The sequence below is a fragment of the Calonectris borealis genome, chromosome 3 (assembly GCF_964195595.1).
Source record: "Calonectris borealis chromosome 3, bCalBor7.hap1.2, whole genome shotgun sequence".
NCBI lineage: Eukaryota > Metazoa > Chordata > Aves > Procellariiformes > Procellariidae > Calonectris > Calonectris borealis.
This window is the reverse complement of record NC_134314.1, coordinates 67,849,163-67,872,357: the sequence shown is the minus strand read 5'-3', so window position 1 is coordinate 67,872,357 and position 23,195 is coordinate 67,849,163. Positions and strand designations below refer to the sequence as shown.

General features: G+C 41.1%; 1 protein-coding gene across 1 annotated transcript in view; it reads right to left on the bottom strand.

Annotated features, from left to right (window-relative positions):
- The window catches only part of ADGRG6 (adhesion G protein-coupled receptor G6), a 125,740-nt gene extending 102,803 nt beyond the window's left edge, over nucleotides 1–22,937 (bottom strand). Inside the window, exons 1-3 of the mRNA XM_075145981.1 lie at nucleotides 22,804–22,937; nucleotides 18,902–19,040; nucleotides 8,501–8,601 (exon numbers count right to left, since the gene is read on the bottom strand). Coding sequence (XP_075002082.1) covers nucleotides 8,501–8,600 — 100 coding nt within the window. The 5' untranslated portion in view covers nucleotide 8,601; nucleotides 18,902–19,040; nucleotides 22,804–22,937. The remainder of the gene's footprint in view (nucleotides 1–8,500; nucleotides 8,602–18,901; nucleotides 19,041–22,803) is intronic.
- Nucleotides 22,938–23,195: the final 258 nt, after the last annotated feature.

Below are 23,195 nucleotides of genomic sequence, written 5' to 3'. Positions count from 1 at the left end.
TAAAGTCCAAGACGAGTTGAAGACAATTTGGGCAATTTGTTATTCAAAATACTGGATAGGTGGACAACCATACCCAGCACAAAATCTCTTAGTTATTTTAGATTTTGGTACAAAAGACACAATATTGGTGTTCCTTTGCATACGTTTAATGACTCAGCAGGCAAGGCGATTTCAGCATTCCTTGTATACTTCCAGTTTCTCTAAAGCGCAGTATGATATATGACTAACATACTTTGGAATTGGAAAATATTTAGACACAGAATTAGAAGAAAAAACAGTAAAGGATTTAAAATTTAAACCCACTTATAAGCCTTTCCTGTAAATTCAAGACAATGAGGGAAAAAAAAAAACACAAAACAAACTAAAACACCACACTTCCCCTCACTCCTCACACCACAAAACAAAAGTCAGTGAGGACTGGGATTTGTACAAATGCCTCTGTGATAACTTCAACCATGAGGTCTTTTTCTCCACCTAAAAAGAAAGTTCCGATAAAAAAATGACTTCAGCTTCATAGTATGGATTTGTCACTGCACAGCTCTTAATGAGAAGAGCTGTGAGAAGCCAGAGCATACATCTGAACAAAACAAACTCTGTTCAAGATAGGGAGTTGCAGTTTTCTGTCTGACACCCATTAAGAAGCATATTCATGAGGGAAAAAGCTGGAATTGGAAAAACTCTGACTGCATTGTATCCTTTCAAAAATTAGGTTAGCTGTGTGATGATCTTTTCATGGATCTACCCTGTGTTCTGCAAGAGCTAACTCTTGCAGATATTTATCCCTGAAAAAAGCAGTTGTTTTACAATGTACTGGAAGACAGTTGGACTACTTTGGGGATATCCAGGAAAAAAGTGGTTTCAAGAATGGGAACTAACTTTCTGTCACTCTTTAAAAGAGCAAAATATTTTCCAACATACACTTTTTCAGTCTACAAGAACTTTCAAAAAAAATACGTTCCCTGAAAACATGCCACACTGACACTTCTATAGAATATTCAGTGTCTTACATCTTGATGATACAGCTGTAGTTTTAGAGTATTAAACAATCTGAGTTACCACCGTGGTGGCCTCTCTTGTCAAAAGTGACTATTTGCTACACTGGAATTTGGACAAACCAGTAAATAACAGAAAAGACGTTCAGAAATTACCAAAGGGAAAATTCACAGAATGGGAATTGGTGTAAATGTTTGGGGGCTGAAATCTTGAGGACAATTAGCAAAATTGTTTCCAACTAACAAATTGAAAACAGTCAACATACTGCTCAAGCTGCTATTGTCCCAGACAATAGGGTAAAAACGACAGCATGAAAAATGAGAAAAAAAGGAATACAAGTTCATAGTGATACCAAAACATTATGACTGGAGTCAGGTTTAGAGTGGAAAGTGCCTTGATTCTTCAAGAGAAGGCCAATAAAACGAATTAGTGTGAATGATACCTGGAGGCCAGACTACATAAGCAGAACCCTTATGAGTTATGCACTTAATTTTCCTGTACTGCAGCAAGAGTTAGAGCTTAGTCTGTCATTTACAGGAACTGAACAGACCAGCGAGCACTGTATCCAGACAAAACAAGAGGTGTTTCTGGAAGCCCTGCCTTCCCCTGATATAAGTGTCTATATTATCATATTTAGGGCAGGAAAAGTAGTTTTAGTTCAATGTAGCACAGTAAGGGATGTACTTCTCTGATGTAACTTATCCTCATTACACTGATATTTTAGTTAACTCTGTAGAAAATGTTTACAGTCTATAGCTGAAATACTTTATTCTCCTCTTATGGGAGAGAGATTTTTCTCTTCCACAATGAGAGGAAAAAATTTTGAAACAGTACAGGTGAATTATTTAATCAGAGATATTTCTATACACAATCTTAACAAGGAATGTAATTTTCCGGGTGGGTCTTCTTATTTCTTAGTACCTTACTAAACTGTAGCTAAAATTCCTTCACTTCATTTTTTTCAAATTCTTGTAAAATAAAAGTCATATATGTTTTTCTTCATTTTAGTATTGTCCATACATAATACATGGGGTAAGCATATCTATCTCAGACATCTCTGTGCTGTGACTGTAATAAAAATGCAAATTTTAACATTCCAATTATCAGACAGTGATAACTGAGGCCTTGATCTAGTGAGCATTACATGTTACACCTTATGCAAATCTCTTAAGCAATCCCATTAAGAAAGCGAATCCAATATTCTGGCAAAACAATCACGGACATAACAATATGCATCCAAATTCTGCAAGATTAGCCCTTCTTATTAATTGACAAGTGCTGACTTTACAGTGGTAATCACTCACTTCTAAAAGGTCCTATATGAAATCAACCATTTTAATTACTCTGTATTAATGGTAATACATACTAAAATCTGTCACATGATTGCTAGACTTATATGTAAGGAACTTTTATCCGGAAAATGTTCTATTCCTAGTTAAGACCTTCACTTCATGATGCAACATTTCTCACATTACTAATCCACAAGAGAAAAAAGTGACATTTGCAAAGACTTCAGTCTTTTAATGAGACAGAAACTAATTTTGTTCTAAAATGTTCATTCACTTTATTGAGAGCAACTGACAAATACCATAAAGAATGAATTTCTTTACGTAATAACCTTTACATAATAAGCACAGTCCAGTTGGCCACAAGTCTTTCTGGGGCTATTGTTGGATATACCACTGAGCTAGATACTTTTATTGTCCGTTGTCATAGACAATATTGACCAACTGACAGATTGTCATTTGGCTATGTTTTTAATTTTTAGCAGTGAACAGAAAAAATGAGGCAAAAATAAATTATAAACGGATTCTAAAATACACAGTTCATAAAGATAGGACCTTCAGTGAAAGGTATATTCTTTCTTTAAAGGTATATTCTTTAGAGAAAGGTACATTATTTAGCCTATCTTCTAACAAAGGAGTGCAGAGACCCTGTAAGATGAGGTCCTAGTCAGCTTTGAGTTTCTGTGATGTTTCATGATATTCCATTTGGGTTTGCCTACAGGTGCATATCAGAGGAAGGGAAAAAAACCACTGTGCTTTTAAGGCAATATTGTTATGGTTAATGCAAGGAAGTCCAAACACTTAGGGGAGAGAATTATCAGCACCATCGAAAATTATAGCTAAAAAAGTAAACAGAGGTAATGAAAGGCAGCTTCATGCGAAATTCATTCCAACAGTGATTTACTTTTACGTTACCAAACTGTCAACTAAGGGAAATACAAGAAAGTCAACTAGTAACTTTTTCTCTGCAAGATTTGTATGAACAGAAATTCTAAACACATGCCTCAAGCCTCAGAAATTTAGATATTAAACAGAACATAAAGGATTCTTTTGATTTGTTTTGCTTAAGCTACATTAAAATATAAAAGAAGACTGACAGATAAAGGGGAAAGAATAAAAATACTTTGGAGCTATTCATTAAATATCCAGATTCCTTCCGATTAGTCTCTTAATTACACATGATGTATGTATGCCTGTGTAAGGAAAGAGACTGCCAGACTGAATACTTTTTTCAAACTTTTTAGGTTTTCTGAGTTTTTCCATAACTTTCAGAAACATGAATTTCCATGCCTGAGTCAGGGACAGCACTCTCAGTCACATTCACCCTGCTCAGCAATATATGTACACCCGTTCACATCCCGGGGATGCCATGGGAGAAGTTTCACAAAGTGCCAGTAATAACGTTATAAAATCATCCCCCACTTCCCCACCGTACGGGAGGATGGTGCTGGCTGACTGGGTTAACGTCTCGGCATTTTGATTCTTGCTGTGCACATGTTAAGAGAGAGGAAGATAAGGGAATGTGCTGACAACCCTTTCATCATTTGCTTGGCAACAGGATCTTTGGCCCTTGGCTGGGGTAGGCAGTTTCTGATCTGTGGTGAAAAAACACACTTCCTGACTTGGGCCGTTCAAGATAAATCCGTTTTCACGGACGGCGATGTGGCTAACTCTTGCTCCTAGCGCGGGTGGCGTTAGCAATACTTCCCACTGCTCCCTTCCCATCTCTTATTAGGGTCCCGAGCCCACAGGGTCACTCAAACTCTCCCATGAGCAAGGGAGGACTTTAATCCCTCCTTTGTCTACACAGGCCCGGTTAAGGAGCATGACAGACAGCGATGATCCTATATCGGAGACCGTTATCAGCCATGTGGGTGAAGGACCTGCTTTCAGTTTTATTCTTTTTTCCCACCTCTCTTTCTCTCGATGAATTAAAAACAGCACAAATTTTTGCTTTGAATCACCACTAAAAAAAAGGAAATTAAAATTTCAGGGACTGTAATAGAATTGAAACTTACTCTTCGGTGAGCTCCTGGGGATTGATTAAAGCCCTTTGAGGACATGGAAACGTGACTACAGACACCAACGCACTTTACTGATGGATGAACAAAAGGACAAATGCTTACTCTGGCATTAGCTATGGTCATAGTAATTCTGTGATAACAGCAGTATGGGGCATAATGCAGAAATAGTGTAATAAGAATTGTAGATGTACTCATGGCTTTATTAAAATAAATATTTTCCACATCCTGAATAAAACTAAACGTGGCTGCATGGTAGTCAAAATTTAAAATGGCTATTGACTCTGACATAACTATGTATCTGTTGATGACAGAAGAAGGTAAAAACTCTTACAAGGATCTTGCAATCTCTTCAAAATGTGTAAGTGTTCAAAACCCTGGAAGTCCAGTACTGACAAGACACTTGAAAACTAGATTGGAACGCAATTATGCAAACTGGAATCTGCTTTTAAGGTCACTGAAAAAACTCCAGTTCTGCTCCTGGGTTACCATAGAGAGCACAGTCAAAACCAAGAGCTGGTACAATATTGAAACATGGGACATTTTGCTGTGAGAGCAGAAAAGCTAAAAAGCAAGGGGATACTAAACTAAACACTTTTTGTGAGGTTACACACACCTGAAACAACCAGTTTTTACTTTCCATACTGAACTGCTGCTTCCTTATGTCAGATAAAAATGAGGCCATTGCAACAGGACAAACACCAACACAATTTTGTAGGCACAGCAAAAGCACTGACATAATCTGAGAAGTGCGATTTCCAATGGATCTCCTCATTTCCCAGATTTTGAACCAAAATAGATTCTATAGGGCAAAGGTTAAGGAAGCATTATAGAAATTAGGGCAATTTGGTAATCATCTAATGTATTTCTCAGCCCCAAGGAGAGAGGACTATAGATTTAAACCATTTCTGGCAGATACTACTATCCATTCCCAAGGACTGAGATTCCCAGTCTTCCTTGGCAATCTATTCCACTGCTATCAATACATTTTGATGAGATGTCCTCCCCTCATTTATCTTGCTGTAATTTAAACCCATTCTTTTTGCCCTTTCAACTGCTCAGAAAGATCAGTCTGTCCCTTCCCACTGCAGATATCTCTTTAAATATTCTCCGTTCTTATGCATTCTCCCTTCTGCCTACTCTAGACCAAAAAATCTTAGTTCCTTCTGTCTGCCCTCATTAGTTATGTTTTCCAGAACTCTGTTCACTCTTTTTGTCCTCTTTTGGGCTCTCTGAAACCATCTAAATGTACATACAAAGGAAAAGTTAGGAATGTCTGAATCTCAGATAAAAGCGGATTTATCTAATTCTGTTTAAAACACCACCATTCTAACACCTCAGCTTCTACAGAGTCCTTTCACTGGAAGATAGGCAAGCTGTTTACGCAGGAGGCAAGACGTACACTCGTTATAGGCAGGGAAACTGAGGCACAGCTAAATGACTCACTCAAGGCCATCAGGGATGTCCACCCCAGGCAGGAATGGAAACCCGTCAAGTTGCTTACTGCGCTGCTCTGTAACTTCGCCCCATGTTACAACACATGACCCGAAGCCAGTACACCAAAACAGTTACAGCTGCTGAGATGTTATATTTTTCTAATTTATTTTTTATTTTTATAGTTTCTTTCTGGTTTAAGTGTCAGAGTCCATCCATTGATTCCTCTGAGGTATCAGACCTATATTTTGGGATTATACTCCACGGCTGCACCTGCTTGTCAGTACCTTACTGATCAATTTGTGGCTAAACATTCTTTTCACAGACCATTCCGCTCCTGTTCTAAGTTTTCTGCTGTGTAATCCTTCTTCTAAGCTTTGTTTCTGAAAGCAGGCCAAGTCCTGCAGTTCTTCTCAAATTAAACTATAAAATTATTACTTTTGCATTTTTCCCATGTCACAGTATGACCGATATTTTTATCCTTATGAATAGCCCCTTAAATAAGCCATAAAACCTGTACCTGATGACCTTAATCCCTCGCTCGTATGTAACCTCCTCTAGGCAAAGCTTAATAAGCCCCAACAGCTTTCTAAGCTTACAGCTCACTAGCGAAGCTGGATGAATGTCTGGTTTTTTGGTATTTCTACTCTAAGTTCAGTAAAGCTTAAGCTGCCAGGGCGATTATGGATACCATATGAATCCACAGCCAAAGTGACCAATACCTTTTAAGAACACAAAATAAAAAATGCAGGAGCAGCAATGTTTCCCACCGCATCTGCCTTGCTCTATCAAGAAGAACAGATGAAAAGACTCCATTTTGCAGCATAACCTACGCTTTTACATCAACATAAAAAGAAACATGAACCCTGAGGGTCTGCAGGCAAGTACTCCCAAATGACTGGTTGCTGTAAAGGTAAATGTCTCATTTTCATTTCAGTCGAGTATTAACATAGAGCGGACTATCTATGATCTCTTTCACTGTTGAACAGCAAACATTTGTCTATTGAACCTGGGTGTTTCCAGTGTACCTTATTTATCTACTCATCATTCAGGCAGATAGGGAAATGTCTTTTCCATTTATTGAAAGTTTTGAAGATTTGAAATCTTTTCCCGTCAAAGCAAGAAAGAAAAAGCCCCAGGGGCACGCACTTGAGATGTAAAAGACTCAGGTTCAGGTCTCTGCTCTGATTTCCATCAGAGACCTGGTTCTGAGTCTCCTACATGCCAAATCAGTGCCTGAGAAAGGAGCACAGACAGTAACTATAATAGAGGAGACCGAATTAGCTAGAATACTTTGGCTGCTTTTATCAGTTCAATGGCACCAACCACTTAGTTAGCCACGGGCATATATGATTTTGTAGAAGTGTATCTTGGCATTTGGCATAGGCCTTTGACCCATCTACTTGTTCAGTACTAGCAGAGGCAGCAATGGTATGCTGCAATTAGCTGAAGGCACAGATGAGCTTGTAGTTGCCTTTCTCTGTCCTCACAGCATACTGGCTAGGACCTTCTGGCTCATGGGACTTAGTCTTCCTGTGTCACCTGCACTTTTGATAACTAAACTTTTATCAAGAGCCATTAGCAAAGATTAATGGTCTTTGGGTCTTAATGTTCTAGTCACCAGATAACAGCTCACAGCAGCAGTAGATTAGAGCAGTTTATGCTGAGGATGGCAGCTGCATGGCCCAGGTTCATATATGGCCCAGGAAAACAGGGACACAAAGGCCATCAGCCAACGGAGCCACGGGTGAGAGTCAGGTCCTACGTACATTTCTGGCTACACAATTTAATGGAAATGGAAGACACCTATTAAAGTGACATGAAGCTGGAAACCACTACTGCACAGCTACTGCACTGCTTTTTCTCCAAATAAAACGTGCAGGTTTTAAAAAAACAAAACAAAACAAAAAACACTGCACTTTTTATTTAGAGAAAAAACAGTATCAAAGAAGCTAGAAACACTTTCTATATATAAACCATCCTTCTTCCAATGGCAAGTCTGTAACAGCAAAATTACCCATCTGATATGGAATTAGCTGAGCACTACAAGCTGCTCCAAAATTTTCATATGCTCCAGAATAAACTCCAGAGTTTTTTTTCCAGTGAAGCAGCTGGAGCTCCTAAAATATTTTGCACTCTACTGGTTAGGAAAAGACATTTAGTAAATGAAATCTCTCATTCATATGTTTAAAGAAAACAGTCAGAATGTGTTACATTACTCTGTACTCAAGTGTCACTACAGACCAAGATGATGTTAAGTTTAAACTGATTGTTCTTTACAATATATGATTATCTTACGTACATACAGCTGAAGAATGTTTCTATTATTTGAATCATAAAAGCATTTAAAAATAATAAGCACACTACAGTTATTTTACAGCTTTGAACTAGAGTGAAGGGTTACTGAATACATAATCTACAGGCACAAGCAGTACTGTGGAAAATGGAAGAACTATGTGATTACTCGCAGTATTCCAACAACCAGAAGAAATTCAAAAAAGAGGTAGGTATTAACACAGTAAAAGCAAAGGAAAGGCAAAATGAAAGAATTCAAAGAACGAAGTCAAACAAAAAAAAAAAAACAATTAATAACAGCAAAATGATAAAAAACATCAAAAAGAAAATTCGGCAGTAGCAGAAAATACGACCCAAACATCAAAATGTTGTCTTGTATATAATTCAGTCATACATAAGCATAATCCTTAGTCATCAAAACTTTGTCTCCTAGACCATTTATTTAAGCGAGAAGATAATTTGCTGACTTACCTGCTTGCTGCATGCATATAATATACGTGGTAAACAAGCAGAGACAGTGCTGCAGCTTCCATTTCCAGTGATAGCACCACATTTCCCTTACATGAGACATCCTACGGAAAAAAAAAGCAAGCAAGAATTCAGGGAGCTTTACAATAAGCCAAGAAAATGAGAAAATACTGGTTTTAGTCAAACTCGTAACTAGCAGTAAGTAAAGTCGCACTTGAAAACTATGGATGGTCCTAGCGTTCCTTAAACAGAGGCAGAAGTCTCTACACTTGCTAGGAAGGGTCAGAAATGATGTTGCCTGGTCCTTAGGAGACAACAAAGCGGAAGACTCGTCAGCGCTGGGCTTCTACGCAGAGAGGTGTGGGTGGCAGTAAAAGAAACAAGCAGCCCATATGGTGGCAGTCTGAAAGAGTTAAGGTATAGTGTTTTTTTGGAGACTGCAAAGTTTTACTTTACCTATTTACATAATTTACATACACAAATACATTTATGCTGTTTAATACATACATATTTGTTACTAACTATATAAAGATGGTATGTGAGAATTTGCCTCTGCCCTTAACCAGCCTTTCCATATTTTTCAGTGCTAATATTTTGATAGCTACAATATTTTCTGTTGACAACTTTAATGAAAATCCTGAAACTTTCATTGCCAAAATCTAGGGGCTCGTCTGTGTTTCCAGTGAAGTCAGGGACATCTTTATTATTTAATAAAACAAATGCAATTATATAAAAATCTTTATCAATTATAGCTTGAAGTTAAAGTTTCCTTTGCCTTGAAGCAGACAGAACATTTAATGGCTAAACCAAAATGTTTCCTCCATAGTGGGCAGAAGAGGAAGCAAGGAAGACTCTTAATAAATTTGGTCAGACTTTTAACCATGTATCCCAAATGAATGCTGCTCCATTACATTCCTGTCTCATTTTATTCAACAAGTTAGCAACAAGCAAAAGCAAGCCACAAGTAATGAAACACAACACGCCTTATTTTGACCAGCTCCTTCCCCTCCTATTTGGCAATGATAACTCGCTTTTGTTCAGTAAGATATTATCTACTTATACTGGGAGAAAAATCTCTAACGGAATCCCCAAAATATTTCACAAGTCTATTCCCACAATGGTATGTGAAGAAGAACCACAAATGAATAGTCATGAAGAAACGCCAATGAATGCAAATGTCTTCCAGGTTAGTGCATATTAAATACAGAAAAAAAGAAAGGTATTTGGAATGGCCACCAGTATGATTTATCAGGATGGAAATGTGAAAGAGGTAAGCGAAAGAAAGTACAGAGTCCGTACTCAGTGGCAAGAAAAATTAGTTTTCTTAAACTTGGGAAAATAGTCTTCCTTCTGCCCCACAGACATTGCTGTGAACCTGTCAGTGAAACCTGGGGGCAAATGTAAATCCTTTCCCAGTATCAGCTTCTGTTTCTTCCCAAAATGGACTTCTGTCATGTAGTCAAGCCAAACTTAATGCAGCAAGATAAACCATTGTAAAGGAACAACTAATGTTTCAGTTTTAAAAGCAGTAGTTCATCAAACCACTCCTGTGGGCTAGACGCCAATGGGCCCAGGTAAATGGCACTTCAACAGGCTGCTGCAATCAGTTAAATCTCCCTTCAGTGCAATGTTACATAGCACAAGTATCTGATTACAAAAGAAGTCCAGTTCTTTATGGGTAGTTGTATCAAATTAGGAATTTGAAGCTGATTTATTTTTCTGAGATATTGTAAAGTCAAACTTAACAAGTGTTGAAGACAAGCACAGAAAACACTGGGCTCTGAAATACAAGAATCTCTTTGATGAAGCCAGACACACAAAATAACCAGATTATCAAACAATAGAATTATTGTCCTTCAACTTAATGACCCAAAGATCCCTATTGAAATCTCAGACAACAGAACGCTGAGGTTTGGGAACAGTTACTGGTTCAACGTATATAATTCATAAATCCACAACGCCCTTAATACTCATTTAGAAAATTGACTTTGAACAGAAGTCCTTTTAAGACATGAGAAGAGTTATATGCACATACAAACACACATAGCATGCATATATACTCACAGAGTGGTGAAATGGAAATGCTGAGGATAACAGTATGACATACCAGAGATGCAGAAGAATATTGCTGTTTCTACAGAAGAAAGAGTTTGCAGCTACTGATGAGAGACATGCAAGCCTGCTGCATAATCTACCAATGCAAACCTGTAGAAGTGGTTGCACTACTGGTTTTTGTTTGTTGGTTTGTTTTGAGCAAGCACAGTTAAAGTTACCAGACTAGGAGACAGTCGCAAACAATTATTTATTAATTCAGAAGAAATCTGTGTTGGTTTTCATCGTATTGATACATTTTCTGTGTGTTACAACAATCATCGCTTTTGATGGCTCTTTGAACTCAGCTGAAGTTTTTGCTCATTCAATAGGTGGAGAATCCAAGACACAATTTTGAGATACTCAAGGAAAAATAACATGACAAGTTTCTGCTGCCTAGGCCAGTCACATTGCCTTTAGTGCCTTTCTTAAAGAATCTGAGGTTCTGCATTAGTCTGAGAGAGCTATTAAATTTGGCCAATTTCTATTTGTTAATGTTTATTTGCATTGCGGTAACACTTACAAGCCAATACTCTGCGGTGCTAGTTTACAGTCTGTTTCCTCATCCTCACTCTTGTAAAAAGCACAAGTCAAGAAAGATTTCAAGAACACAGATAACCAACAACAGACCAGAGCATAAATAAGTGCAAACAACAAGGCAGAAAGGAGTAACTATAAAGATTTTCCTCCACAGAAAAAGGCCAGATAATTATACAATTGCTATTAAAAAAAAATACAATTCTCCACCAAAATAAACAAACAAATACATAAAAAATAGCAAACCTGTCTCCTCCACTTACATTCTCTACTGCTGAAGGACAAAACAATTTTCTTTACACCACATCATCTCAGTTGACAAGAAAGAAAGGTTTATCAAACTCAAACAAGAACGACCACAGAAGCAGCACACTACCAAAACACTCCACTAATGCAGGCATCATGAGTCAGATCTGCTTCTTTGGGAGAGGACTTTTGAAGATCTATATTACAAAGCATAAACTCTAGCTGAGTGCTATAAACGAGTGAGGAAATCAGTTATTTACATGTTCTTGAGATCTTGCATAGACAAAAAGCCAAAATTCAGAAACCTGACTGCTCACAGCCTGACACCGTGACGTGCATAACAGCCCTCTTCACACAAGTTGTCAGGGATGGCAGTCAGCTAACACGTTGCCAACAAAAAGGCTTCTTCCATAGCAAAATCCATCCCTGATATCTCTATAATGTGACATCCCAATTGGCAGACAATTACGAAAAGGAGCCAGAACAACTTGTAAGTACTTCCCAGGCATTAAAAAAAACCCAAAACTTAGTTACAGGTATTATTCACCTGTTTACACCCACTATGTTTATATTTATTTGAAAGTTCATTTTCTTGATTATTAGTGGGAATTAACATCTGTAACTGAATCCAAACAGCACATGAATAAGTCAACAGAAAAATTAGCAAACAGTTCTGGTCTAGTTTATAGCTTATCAAGGGATGACACGGTCCCCTGCTACAACAGCGCTGACTTGATGGCCCAAGAGACCCCTTTGGTCTTGTGTTCCTATTTTAAATAGTATTAAAAGGATGTGTTCTGTCATTTAATATTCATAATAGCACAAAGAATGGATATCAGCACAGCAATGTACTAACACACACCAAGAGTTTAAGTAAGCAAAGCAGTCCATAACAAAGATCTCAGAACACAAGCAGATTATTTCAGTCTTTAACCCTGGCTATTTTAATAATTTTAATTTTAATTTTAATAATTGCTGAACACTGTTCATAGTGGGTTTTCTTCTCTGTTTTGTTTCAATTTAAATGAAAAAGCCCTGTTCTGTCCCCAGCTGGTAACACCCCAGCTAGCAGCTCTGAACAAATCATTGTAGATTGTCAAACACAGAACCAAAACAATATTTTACCCAATATATTTGGGGACTATTAGGACACTTATGGCAGGAGTACATCCATTACAGTTGGATGTAGTCTCACAACAGCAGTCCCTCTTAATGCTTCACCCCCCCCCCCCCCAAAAAACGTAGAAAAATTGGAAAGTGCCCTTCTACGGAGTCTTATAGGACTACTAATTCTTCTATGGACTGGCATTATTCCATTGTAGACACTGTGTGACATGACCAGCTATGCACTCTAGCTACCAATTCAATACAGTCCAGTCCACAGCTACTTTCATTTCCTATAACATAGGGAGACAATGATCTTATTCACAATTCATTCCAGAAGAGCAAAATAGACATGTAATTTATCTAAACCATAAATGGATGGTAACTTGACATAGATGTAGCAAGACTCCCACTAATTTCATCTTGAACTAACTACTAAACCTTTTACTCTACGTGCCAGCAGCCAGCTAACGCAACATCATCACCTTTTAGGAAGTATACAGCTCTGCAAGAAAACACACATAAAATGTGAATAATCCTAGAGCATTTCATTTGTATACTGTATGGTCTCAAAACATGCAATACATATTTGAATACACCATCTTCCTTGTTCAAAGCTTCGGCAAAGTTCCCTGGAGTAGGATGTGAATTCTGCCCCAGGCAGACTGACGTGACTCTCTTTGGTCTCTGACATGTCTAAAGCTATTAAGAAAAAATGTTGCTGACACTTTAAAATTAAAAGAAAGATAACATCGATTTCACATTTTTTTTTTCTCATATAGGTTGTAAACAAAAAGATTTTAAGCTTAATCATTCTTAAGTGGAACTACAACAAGTGAAGGGCGGTTACAACTCACAGTTTAGTTCCTACTGGTTAACAGAGGAGTCGATGTTAATTTTGAAAGCCTTGCTTTAAACTGTAGTACACGAATGTCTTGAAAGATTAATTACACAATGCCACTTAAAACTTTCATTTTGTTAAGCATTACTTGTTCCTAATTATTCTTACAGTCAACCTTGAAAACACCCTCACACTCATCGAAAGAGATGAAAAAAATAAGACACTGCCTTTTAATTTAAACAGTGCCAGCTATATCAGATCCGTCTTAGTTGCTTGGCTTTCCTTTCAAAATGAACTTTTCCCAGTTGCAGGCAACTAATCTGCTGGCTGTTTGCAACTCTCTAGCACTACGACACCAGCTCTTTAGGAACTCCTCATTTCTGCCTTAACTTCACCGTGCACCGTTGGAAAAGCCTACCCTTTCCCCTGCAGGTCCAGCCACAGGTCCCCTCTCTCACCTGGCTGTGAACGCCCCTGCGAAACGCCTAATCCCAAACCTTAGTACTTTGCCTTACCTTCGGTGAGAGCCTGTCAGCAAAGGCAAAACATATCGGGGACGGCGCCCAGCGGCCACGGCAGTGGCCCGCCCGGGGCCAGGCGGCGTACGGACGGGATGGAGGGAGGACGGCAGAGCCACCGACCCACCCGCGGCGCCCTCGACCGCCCCTCGGCCCCCGACGGCGGCGGAGCCCCGCGCTGCCTCCTCGCCGCTGTGCGCTGCAGGGAGGAGCGGTGGGGCTGGGAAGGTCTTATGGACCCCGCCCGGCCCTCCCTCTCTCTTTTTCCCTACTTGCGCTGGCACCGCACCTGGCGGGCTGGGAACGGTGCCTGCGGTGGACCGGGCTCCTCGCCGTGAGCGACCACGGCCCCGAGCCGACAGGCCGGGCCGGGCGGGTGCCGGGACACCGGCCCGCGCAGCGGGCGGCCAGCGGGGCCGAGGGTGTCGCTAGTTGGCTCCAAGCACAGGGAAACTCACCAGAGCAGTCCTAAGGACGGGATTACAGTGCTCTGAGAAAGGCAGCGGCCGCCCGGGACCCTGCAGGGCATTCGCCGGCAGACCCGGAGTCCGGACGGGGCAGAACCCTGCCCGCCCTGCCCTCTGAGCTCCCGGCGTGAAACTCCCTCGTTTCCCCATTCCTTCAGCCCTACCTATCTGCACGGCTCAGTCCTGACATTACTCATCACCTACTCCGGGAGGGCCGTGGTGGGGAAAGCTCTGCCTATCCGGCCCGGGTTTCTTGCCCCACGAAGGAGCCCGCGGGGGTTATCCGCGCTCCCCGAGCGCCGCGGGCGGCAAGCCGCAGCCCTCGCCCCGCAGTGGGGAGAAAAGACTTACATGGTGACATTACGGGGCGGCTCTCCTCCAGCTCTCAGTAACCATCCTCCCCCGCTGCCGCTCGCTCTGCCTCTGGCCCGCTCCCTCGCGGGCTCCTCGCAAAGGTCATCGCCGCTCGCCCACCTCTCTTCCACGCCCGCCCCCGCACACGCCGCCCGCGGCGGCCGGGACCGCGCCGATCCGCTCCTCCTCCGCCGCCGCCGCGATCCCCCCTCGCCCCGCGCGGGACCTGCCTCTCTCGGCACAAGTCGGGGAAACTTCGGTGCCGAGAGAAGCCGCCCCCGCGGAGGGCAGGGGCCGCCCCGCCGGGGGCTCAGGTGGCGGCTCCGGCGCGGGCTGGCCCGGCCCCACCCGCCGCGCGGGGGGCAGGACGGGACCCGCCGAGCCGCCGCCGCCACCACCGGGGGGCCCCGCGTCCTCCTCCGGGCACCCACTCCACGGGACCGGCGCGCCGCTCTGGGGAGAGGGGTGGCTACCGGGACTCCGCCGCCTGCGACCCCCGGGAGGGGCGCTCCCCGGGCGGCACCACACGCCACCTCTTACTCGGTCGCTGCCACACAGCGCCCCGGCCCACTGACTAGGGGCTAGCCCAGGGGTGCACAGTCCTCAAGCACATTTACACACTCCCAGGAGAGGGTAGCCACAGGCCCAAAGCCATCCCAAAGGACACAGGTCACCTCTGAGGAGGTCCCATCCCAGGTACAGCACCCTCGGTAGTTGTACCTCCTGGGCACGCAGCACCTTGCAGCATCCCAGGGGCAGCAGTTCCCGGGGGGCAAACACGCCCTGCACATCCACCACACTGTACACAGCAGAGGTGAGCACACACAGGCCTGCCTACACACCTCCAGGAATCAAACCACCGCGCTGTGACACAGACCCCAAGGCACTTAAATTGGGATACTACAACACACCACACTTGGGATAGAAGATAGATAGGTAGGTGGAGGTGATGCATCTCTGACCCATTTTCTGAAGCATGCAAGGCTGTATGCAGCTTGCACATACAGTGCTGGCCCACACCTCACTCCTGAGTAGCATTTTTGGAGGATGGTAGTTTGCACCATTTGCTAATGATCCTGAGTTGCTTTGTTCAGTTAAAATCTGTAGAACGTGGTACTGCACTACAGCTAGGTAGGAAAACATTGAAATGATAGAAGGGGAAACACAGCAAAACACAGGGTCACGAAGTAAAAAATTTTCACAGTACTCCTTGGATCTGAGCTGGCAGGATTAGGAAGGATGGGGGAAGAGAAGACTTGGCATAGTGAAACATTCAATGAAGTTATCAGCATGCAATAGCAGTTAAAAGCAAACAGAGTTCCTATTTAAAAAAAATAAAGAAAATATCACTAAATTTTTCATGGACTTTGTACTGAACATTAATATTCACTCATTCTGGTCAATTTTTACTATCTGTCTTTAAAACCAATAAGCTGTAGGCTTGCTTTCATTGTAACTTCCTGGCACTGAACAGGGGCGCAGGAACCGCTGGGGCTGGGTTAGCCAAATCTACATGGCCAGCGGCGACGCGAAGGCGGTACGAACGACTTTCTGCACAACCAGCCTTTTCTCCGCATTAAGAGCTCTGTATTCTGAGTAGGTATTGCACTGCTTTCCACCCCGCTTCTGGGTCTGGTGTCACACGGGGGATCCCCCCAGGGGACTGCAGGACTGCTCTATTTCTGGATAAAGTCTGTGTAGATCAACCTTATATTGCATTTGCAATGAGCCCAATGTATCAAAGCACATAAGACTTATTCTATTATATACAGTCAGTTTGTGCTTGGGCAATAAACCTACAAGTTCTCGCCCCCTGGGTTTATTGTACACACGCAGATTGCATTTTACTTCACATGCACAGCAAAGTTTGTGCATCTAGAATGCATTGGAGTTGCTGTGCATGTGCAGATCAATTGAAAATTAAGCTCAGTATCTCCTGGGCATATTGGACCCACTGTGTATGTGATGCTCTAGTGAAGAGCACCTGGAAGAAGTCAGTCTGCTGTTCATGCAGAGATTAGTGATAGGTGTGTAGTGCATATCTGCTGGCTGTGTGGGAAACTTACATCTTCCTTCCCTACTTGGAAGGCATCAGAGGTGACTGCAATTCCAGAATGTGGGAGTCAAGCAAAAAAAAAAAAAAAAAGGAAAAAAAGAAATAATGGGATTTTTCTCCTGTCATGCTTTTGTTGAGCTGTTTCTTGGTTAATCCTCCTGTTCTGAATTTGCTGTCATATACTTTCTCAATCATCAATCTGCTTTCCCCTTCACAGCAGGAGCACTGCTGCTTCTGGATCCCCAAACCAAACACTGCCTGGTGAGAAATGCCTGTGCTGTCCAGCGGGGATAATGTGCAGTGCAGATTTTCTGGATGATGAAGTAGCATGTTGCTGGAAACCGTCTCAGAGCTGCAGGGCAGCGAAGAGCAGCCTAACTGCCTAACTGCTCACGAGAAAATGCTCATCACTATCTGGCAGCGGTTCACTGTGCCACATCTGCCTTTAATCAATTGTGAAACAACTTCGTATGGGGCGGGTAATCGGAGAGGAGCTACTTTTCTGAAGACGACATTTTTAGGATCAATTGTTTGGCCTAACATCATTGTTGAAACAAATTCTTTGTAAGGGCAATGATCTCTTTAACAGGCATAGATATTTCTTACTAACTTCCATAATGTGGTTAATCATCATGACACATTAACCCATGAAAGGTTCAAGCCACTGGGAATTCACCACTTACATGTAATGAAAAAAAGGAATATTTGCTTTCAAAACCAATATGGACATGAATGACATTAATTTGTCCTTTTGCAATTTTGAGAGAGTTAATCTACTACTACTGTCACAGCTGCGGAAGTCTGCTCTCTGATACGTGTCATGCTGCTGCTTAGCCAGTGTGTTAGATTACGGTGATTTTAAGGTCTCCGTCTCAGAGCGAGTGACTGCAGGCTACCTTACAACACCTGTCTCAGGTTAACATTGCAGGCTGTGTTTTGCACAAAATGAGTAAGAGGAAAAAATTATCAAAGTCTGGGAAACAGTGCTGTAATCAACCCATTAAAGGTTCTTTATATGGACATCTAGTGAGCGATACCAACAGAAAGGCAAGCAGATCTTTTTGTTCTTTTCTTACAGTGTCTGTAGTGGCAATGTTGCTTTACGCTTATTTTTATTATACTGCAAGCAATGGTGTCTGAATATTGTTAGGTACAGGGGTAGCATATTCTATCAATATTCCAGAGTGTTTCATGAATATTCTCAGACGATTAGTGAAATATTTTGTATGAATTTTATAGGCCCTGATTTTTATGGCTTTGTTCATGTATTTCTTTAAACTTACGGTTAGGATGGTTTCCTTCTGTTTTGTGCAACATTGCATGGACCTCTGAAAATATTTTGTAAGAATGTTAAAAAATGTTTAATGAAATAATAATATGAAATATAATATTTTATGTCTAGATACTTCATTTTAACATTTGAGAAACATGATTTTTCTCAGAACTTTTGTTTTCCTCCTTATTATATCAATTACATTTAGGAAAACCTGTGTTTATTTTCCAGAGAAGTGCAAATACTGAAACTTTATTGCCTGTAATAGTGCAAAAGCGAAAATACTTAGCGCACAACAATAAAAACGAAGCTTAAAATAAATAGTGCAATGCTATAAACTTATGAAGAAAATTCAAGACCATATGCATTCTCAAAAAGTCCAAGGGCAAAAAAAAAATTGGCTTTGCACTCTACAACCATTCCTGGCTTTCTGCCTGGTCATTCTCCTATCTTGGAGAAAATGTGATAGATAACCCCCAGCTGAGTCTGAAAGTTCAAAGGTGAGCTCCCAGAAGCTGGTTTTGAGGATCTGGGCGTTGATCTAAAAGGTGAAGTAGCAGAGCTGATGTGAACTGCTGCTCCCCATACTTGTAATTCAAGAATTACTTCAGACTGTTGAGGTATAGCAGACAAGGACTCTGTTTCCCTATTCCTTTTACATAAAGCAATCTTTACAGTCCTGCAGCTCTTCCTTTTTGAGGGTCTTCTATCTCTCTGAAGACTACTTAATCAGCTCCCGGACTTCCCAGCCCCAGTCAGCCTTGTTTGCCCCTAGCTGGGTCACAGGAGAAGCCATCTTTCACAGTCCAGAGGACAATCGGCCTGAACTTCCTGGCTTTTCTACTGAGTCTGCCAGAAGGCCTCTAAACAGCTGCTCTTTCCTTATTTTCCCTTATTTGAGAGATTAAGAGCCTTACCTTCCTGTTTCAGGTGTAGATGAGGTGAGAACAGGATCAGGCAGGTCTCTTTCTTTGTTCAGTTCTTTTTTCCGGAGAGATGTTTTCCCATCAGATTTGAGACGCCATCCAGACAGGGCTGGTTCCCGTTACTAAGAGACTGAAGAAGTGGCAAGTCAGTTTTCACTGTGGTCCTTAATGCAATGGTTTCATGTACATGCTGGGCAGGGATGGCTGAATGCTGGGTGAGGGAGTGTTTCTGAGAGGCTGCTGATCCAGTAGATAGCGGGCAATGGCACGCAGTTTCTATGCCTGACCAAGTAGCAAGCAAGCATGGGCTTCCAGGGACTTGGGATGCAAGGGAATTGGAAGGACTGTACTGAGCAAAGTTAGTAATTGGTGATACTGCCTATGAATGATTGCACTGACATATATGTTCTTGAATTTAATTTTTTGTCTCCTGAAAACGAGCATAAAGTGAATTGTAACTCTAATATATTTTTACAATGCATGTGCGGAAGTTCAGGGGCTAACATACACTCACATGTTTGCCTCGTCGGTACTTTCTCTGTGTGCTTTCATGTGCATACAACTTAGGTTATGAAATATTTCCTGTCAGGGAGGTTACCAATGGCTAAAATGCTGTGCTTTGTGCCAGATGAAATGTCTTTGATGAAGTGCTGAGAGCATGGCATATACAGGGCCTGCACACATTGCACTCCATAAAATTCTGTGAAGTCTGTGACCTCAAGCAAAGCAAGAGACAGATTGGGCAGCAAACTAATTTGGATGGTTTTCACAAAACATTTCAGGTTTTTAATCACCGTCTTTTTTTTTGAGCCCATTTCAACTCCTTACTCTTGATCAAGCACTCCGGGGGTCCTAAACCTTAGCCTGCTGGAGCATGCTGCCACTGGTGTTCTTGCACACATTTCTGATCTGTGGAGTTGGGACGATGCTAGAGATCCTTGCTTGCCCACTTGAAAAAGCCTTACTGAACTTTCATTTCTCTCAAGGAGAAGAGGAACCTCAGAACTTTTTCCCAGCTTCAGATGAATGAACTTGGGAACAGTGCTCGCATTATATGGTGATGCACCCTATTGCTATAAAGAACCTGTAGGACGATGTTGATATCAGCAATGAAGGATTATCAGCAGCCTGATCTGAGCTGGTGTCTGGTATTTGAACATGAAGATAAACCTGGTAAACAAGAGCTTGTAGAATCAGAGGATATGCAGGGAGAACTAGTCATTCTTGGTGTGATACGAAGCATGGCGGAAGAAGCACAGTAAACAGAAGATCACGGGTAGTGAAAATAGGGGCTTCATCAAAGAGATCATTCATTTCTTCAAAGTATACTTTGAACTTATTAGATACCAACCAACAGGGTAGAACGCATTAAGCTATCCAATTCTTTTGTCTAAAAATGTGTCTCTGTGGCTGCAAGTCATTTCAATGCTAAGTTCAACACCAGCTAAACTCCCCCACCTTCTCAACAGACTAACTCTGAAATTAAAAGCCATTTAAAGAAGGTAACACTGATAGCTAGGATCTCCCCCAGAGTATTAATACCGGGAGGAAACATACAGGTATTTTTTGTACAAAACTGAGATAACCTTTTCCCCCAGGATCTGTGTACTACCCTCTCATGAATGAATAAATACTTGGCTGGAATGAGACTAAATACTCACCCCTGAAAGTTTCTAAATTGTCACCAAATTTAAATTTTGCTCTGCATCTGTCACTTCGCAAATAACCAAATTCTAAGGAGCAAAAGGTTTCAGCTGAGTAGGCTATAGTTTCTGGTACCAGTTAACCTGTTTCATCTCTAATTCTGGATTCTTGATTTTTTTCAGTCATGGATTAGCCAGTTTGGAGGAGTTAAAAAAACAGTCGTTCTTCACCTATTTTTAGAACCCAACTTTTCCTATAATACAACTTCTGGGCAGGATTTCTGACTTCCGGTTTCTGTCCAGATGTTAAAGATTTGGAACAACTGGAAGAAAAGCTGACCTCACGGTATTTCCATCAGGTTCCACTAGTGGAACAACTGGAAACCTCATGAGGAAAGCCCTTCTCTGTCTAAGTGTTCAGACTAGTTTTGCAGGCTCAAGAGCTTAGGAAACTTTGGATAAGTTTTGAGTAAGCATCAAAATATTTGGATGCTTATCAGAACTGAAACCAAAGTGAACATTATGAAGTTCATTCATCATTCTTTGTAAAAACCACACAAGTGGTAACAAAATCACAGGATTGCCTAGAAAAGGAAATAATTGCACATTAATCATAATGAATTAGCTTTTTCCCATGTCATAAAAAATAATATACTTCTCATGCAGAATGGAAATTAGATGCTGAACGCAAGGGCAACATTAAATCAAAAAAAGTTTTCAAAGAGCAGAGTCGCAGTTGTAGGGCGAAAGCAGTGAACATACAGATGTACAAACCCCTTCTGACTTTTCAGAGAATGGAATAAAAAAACGAGATAGTGCCATGTTTGAGATTAACTAGCTATCAACTGCTCTTCTAAAACTTTTCACTGTATTCAGGCTGAAACCACAAGAGTTACACAGCAGTGTTTTAAGCCAGTACTGTAAAGTATTGTTCTGAAGGTATGAGAAAAAGTTCTTGCAATTCCACTTTTCAATAGATCATACAAAAAAGAACAATATTGGTTCAAAACTACGTGAAAATTTGACCTGCCTTTATAACTTAAATTCCATTTCCTGTGCATAGGTATTATTATAAATTACACAAGCATACATAATCTGTTCCACAAGACAAGCAAGAAACACGATAGTTTCTTGAGCATGAAGCACATAATGGAGTGATAAAGGTAACATTGAGTCTGGAAGCCTTCAGCTCACCAAGCTGCATGGTTAGGAATGCTTTAAAAGCTGAACTAAATAGGACAGACTCTGGTGTGAATTCAGAGTAACGATTAAACTCATGCTTCAGACTACCAGGCCCCAACCAGTACAAGAACAGTTAATTATAATAAAAAAGTGCTTTCCGTTAAGAGTGTGATCTGAGAAAGCAAAATCCAAACCCTGAACTTTTCAAAGTACATTTTAAATTACCCTCACCATAATATCTGAATGCTTGATAACACAGCACCCTCCAGTGAATACATGGACTTACCCTTGTTTTCCAAATAGGGAACTGACAGACAGAGAGATTAAGGGCAAAATCACTGAAAAGTGCCTATATACTAAGTGTTCAGCCTGGAATTCTTAGGATATTATTTTTCCTTGTGATTTTTGTACTCTATTTATAACAGTTCTATATTTTTAAGATGCATTCCTGTTGAGCTCAGGCTTCCTCATGGTAAAAACTAATAGGGAAGTGGAAATACAGCAGCTAGTAGTAATTTTTTCCATTTAAAAAGCTCTACGGCAGCAGCAGGAACCGCAGGAAGAAAGTTCTTCATAGCTTCCTTAAACTAGTTTTTGTCTGCCTTCAACTCCTTTCCCATGTGTTGTTCCCCCTTTCTCGCTGGTTGCAGGTATTGTGCACCGTGAGGAAGCATCTCAAATTCTACAAGTAATCCTGATTCTTGCAGGAATATGTATAGACTCCCAGCAATGAGTAAAGCTGGGACCTTGAGGAGGGTGTGGTGAGAAATGAAAGGTTATATCACAATATATATTATTATGTGGCTACTTCGTAATCATGTCCAGCTCACTGAGCTCCTCTTGAAACTGGATCGTCTAACTCCAGAACCTCCAATTAAGCCACCATATTTTACTCCAACTTGATCTGACACTGATACGGCATCCTTTTAGGACTTGCAGCTAAAGAAGAAAAAGCTGTGAGGGAAAACAGCTTATCTGAAACAGGTTATAATTTATTTATTCAAAGGAATATCACTAGATGAGCCAAAATGAGTTCAGAATCACTAGATTAATGTGTATTTGCCTCACCCAAAGCTGGACTTTTCCAGAAGATGATTTAGGAATCCACACCTCTGCAGATCTCCTGGCTACTTCTTCTTTGTATCTTCTCTTTTCCTTTCACAGGCAGAATATAATTAAAAAAAAATGCAGCGAAAAAACCTGAAAAGCAAAGGCACAACCCCATTAAGAAAATGATACTGGAACAAGAATATCTTTTTGTGATTGCAAGGGATGAGGAGAGGTATCAGTGGTGACTTTCCACAGACGAGCTGCAGAACAGGGGAAGGAAGTCAGCAGTGGAGAAACAGACACCACAGCTTTATAGACAGCATTAATTCAGAATTGTAATAGAAGACCTAGTCCACCATCTGAACATGCTTAATTCATTGTGAAAGCTGAGCTAGATGCATATGTTTTCA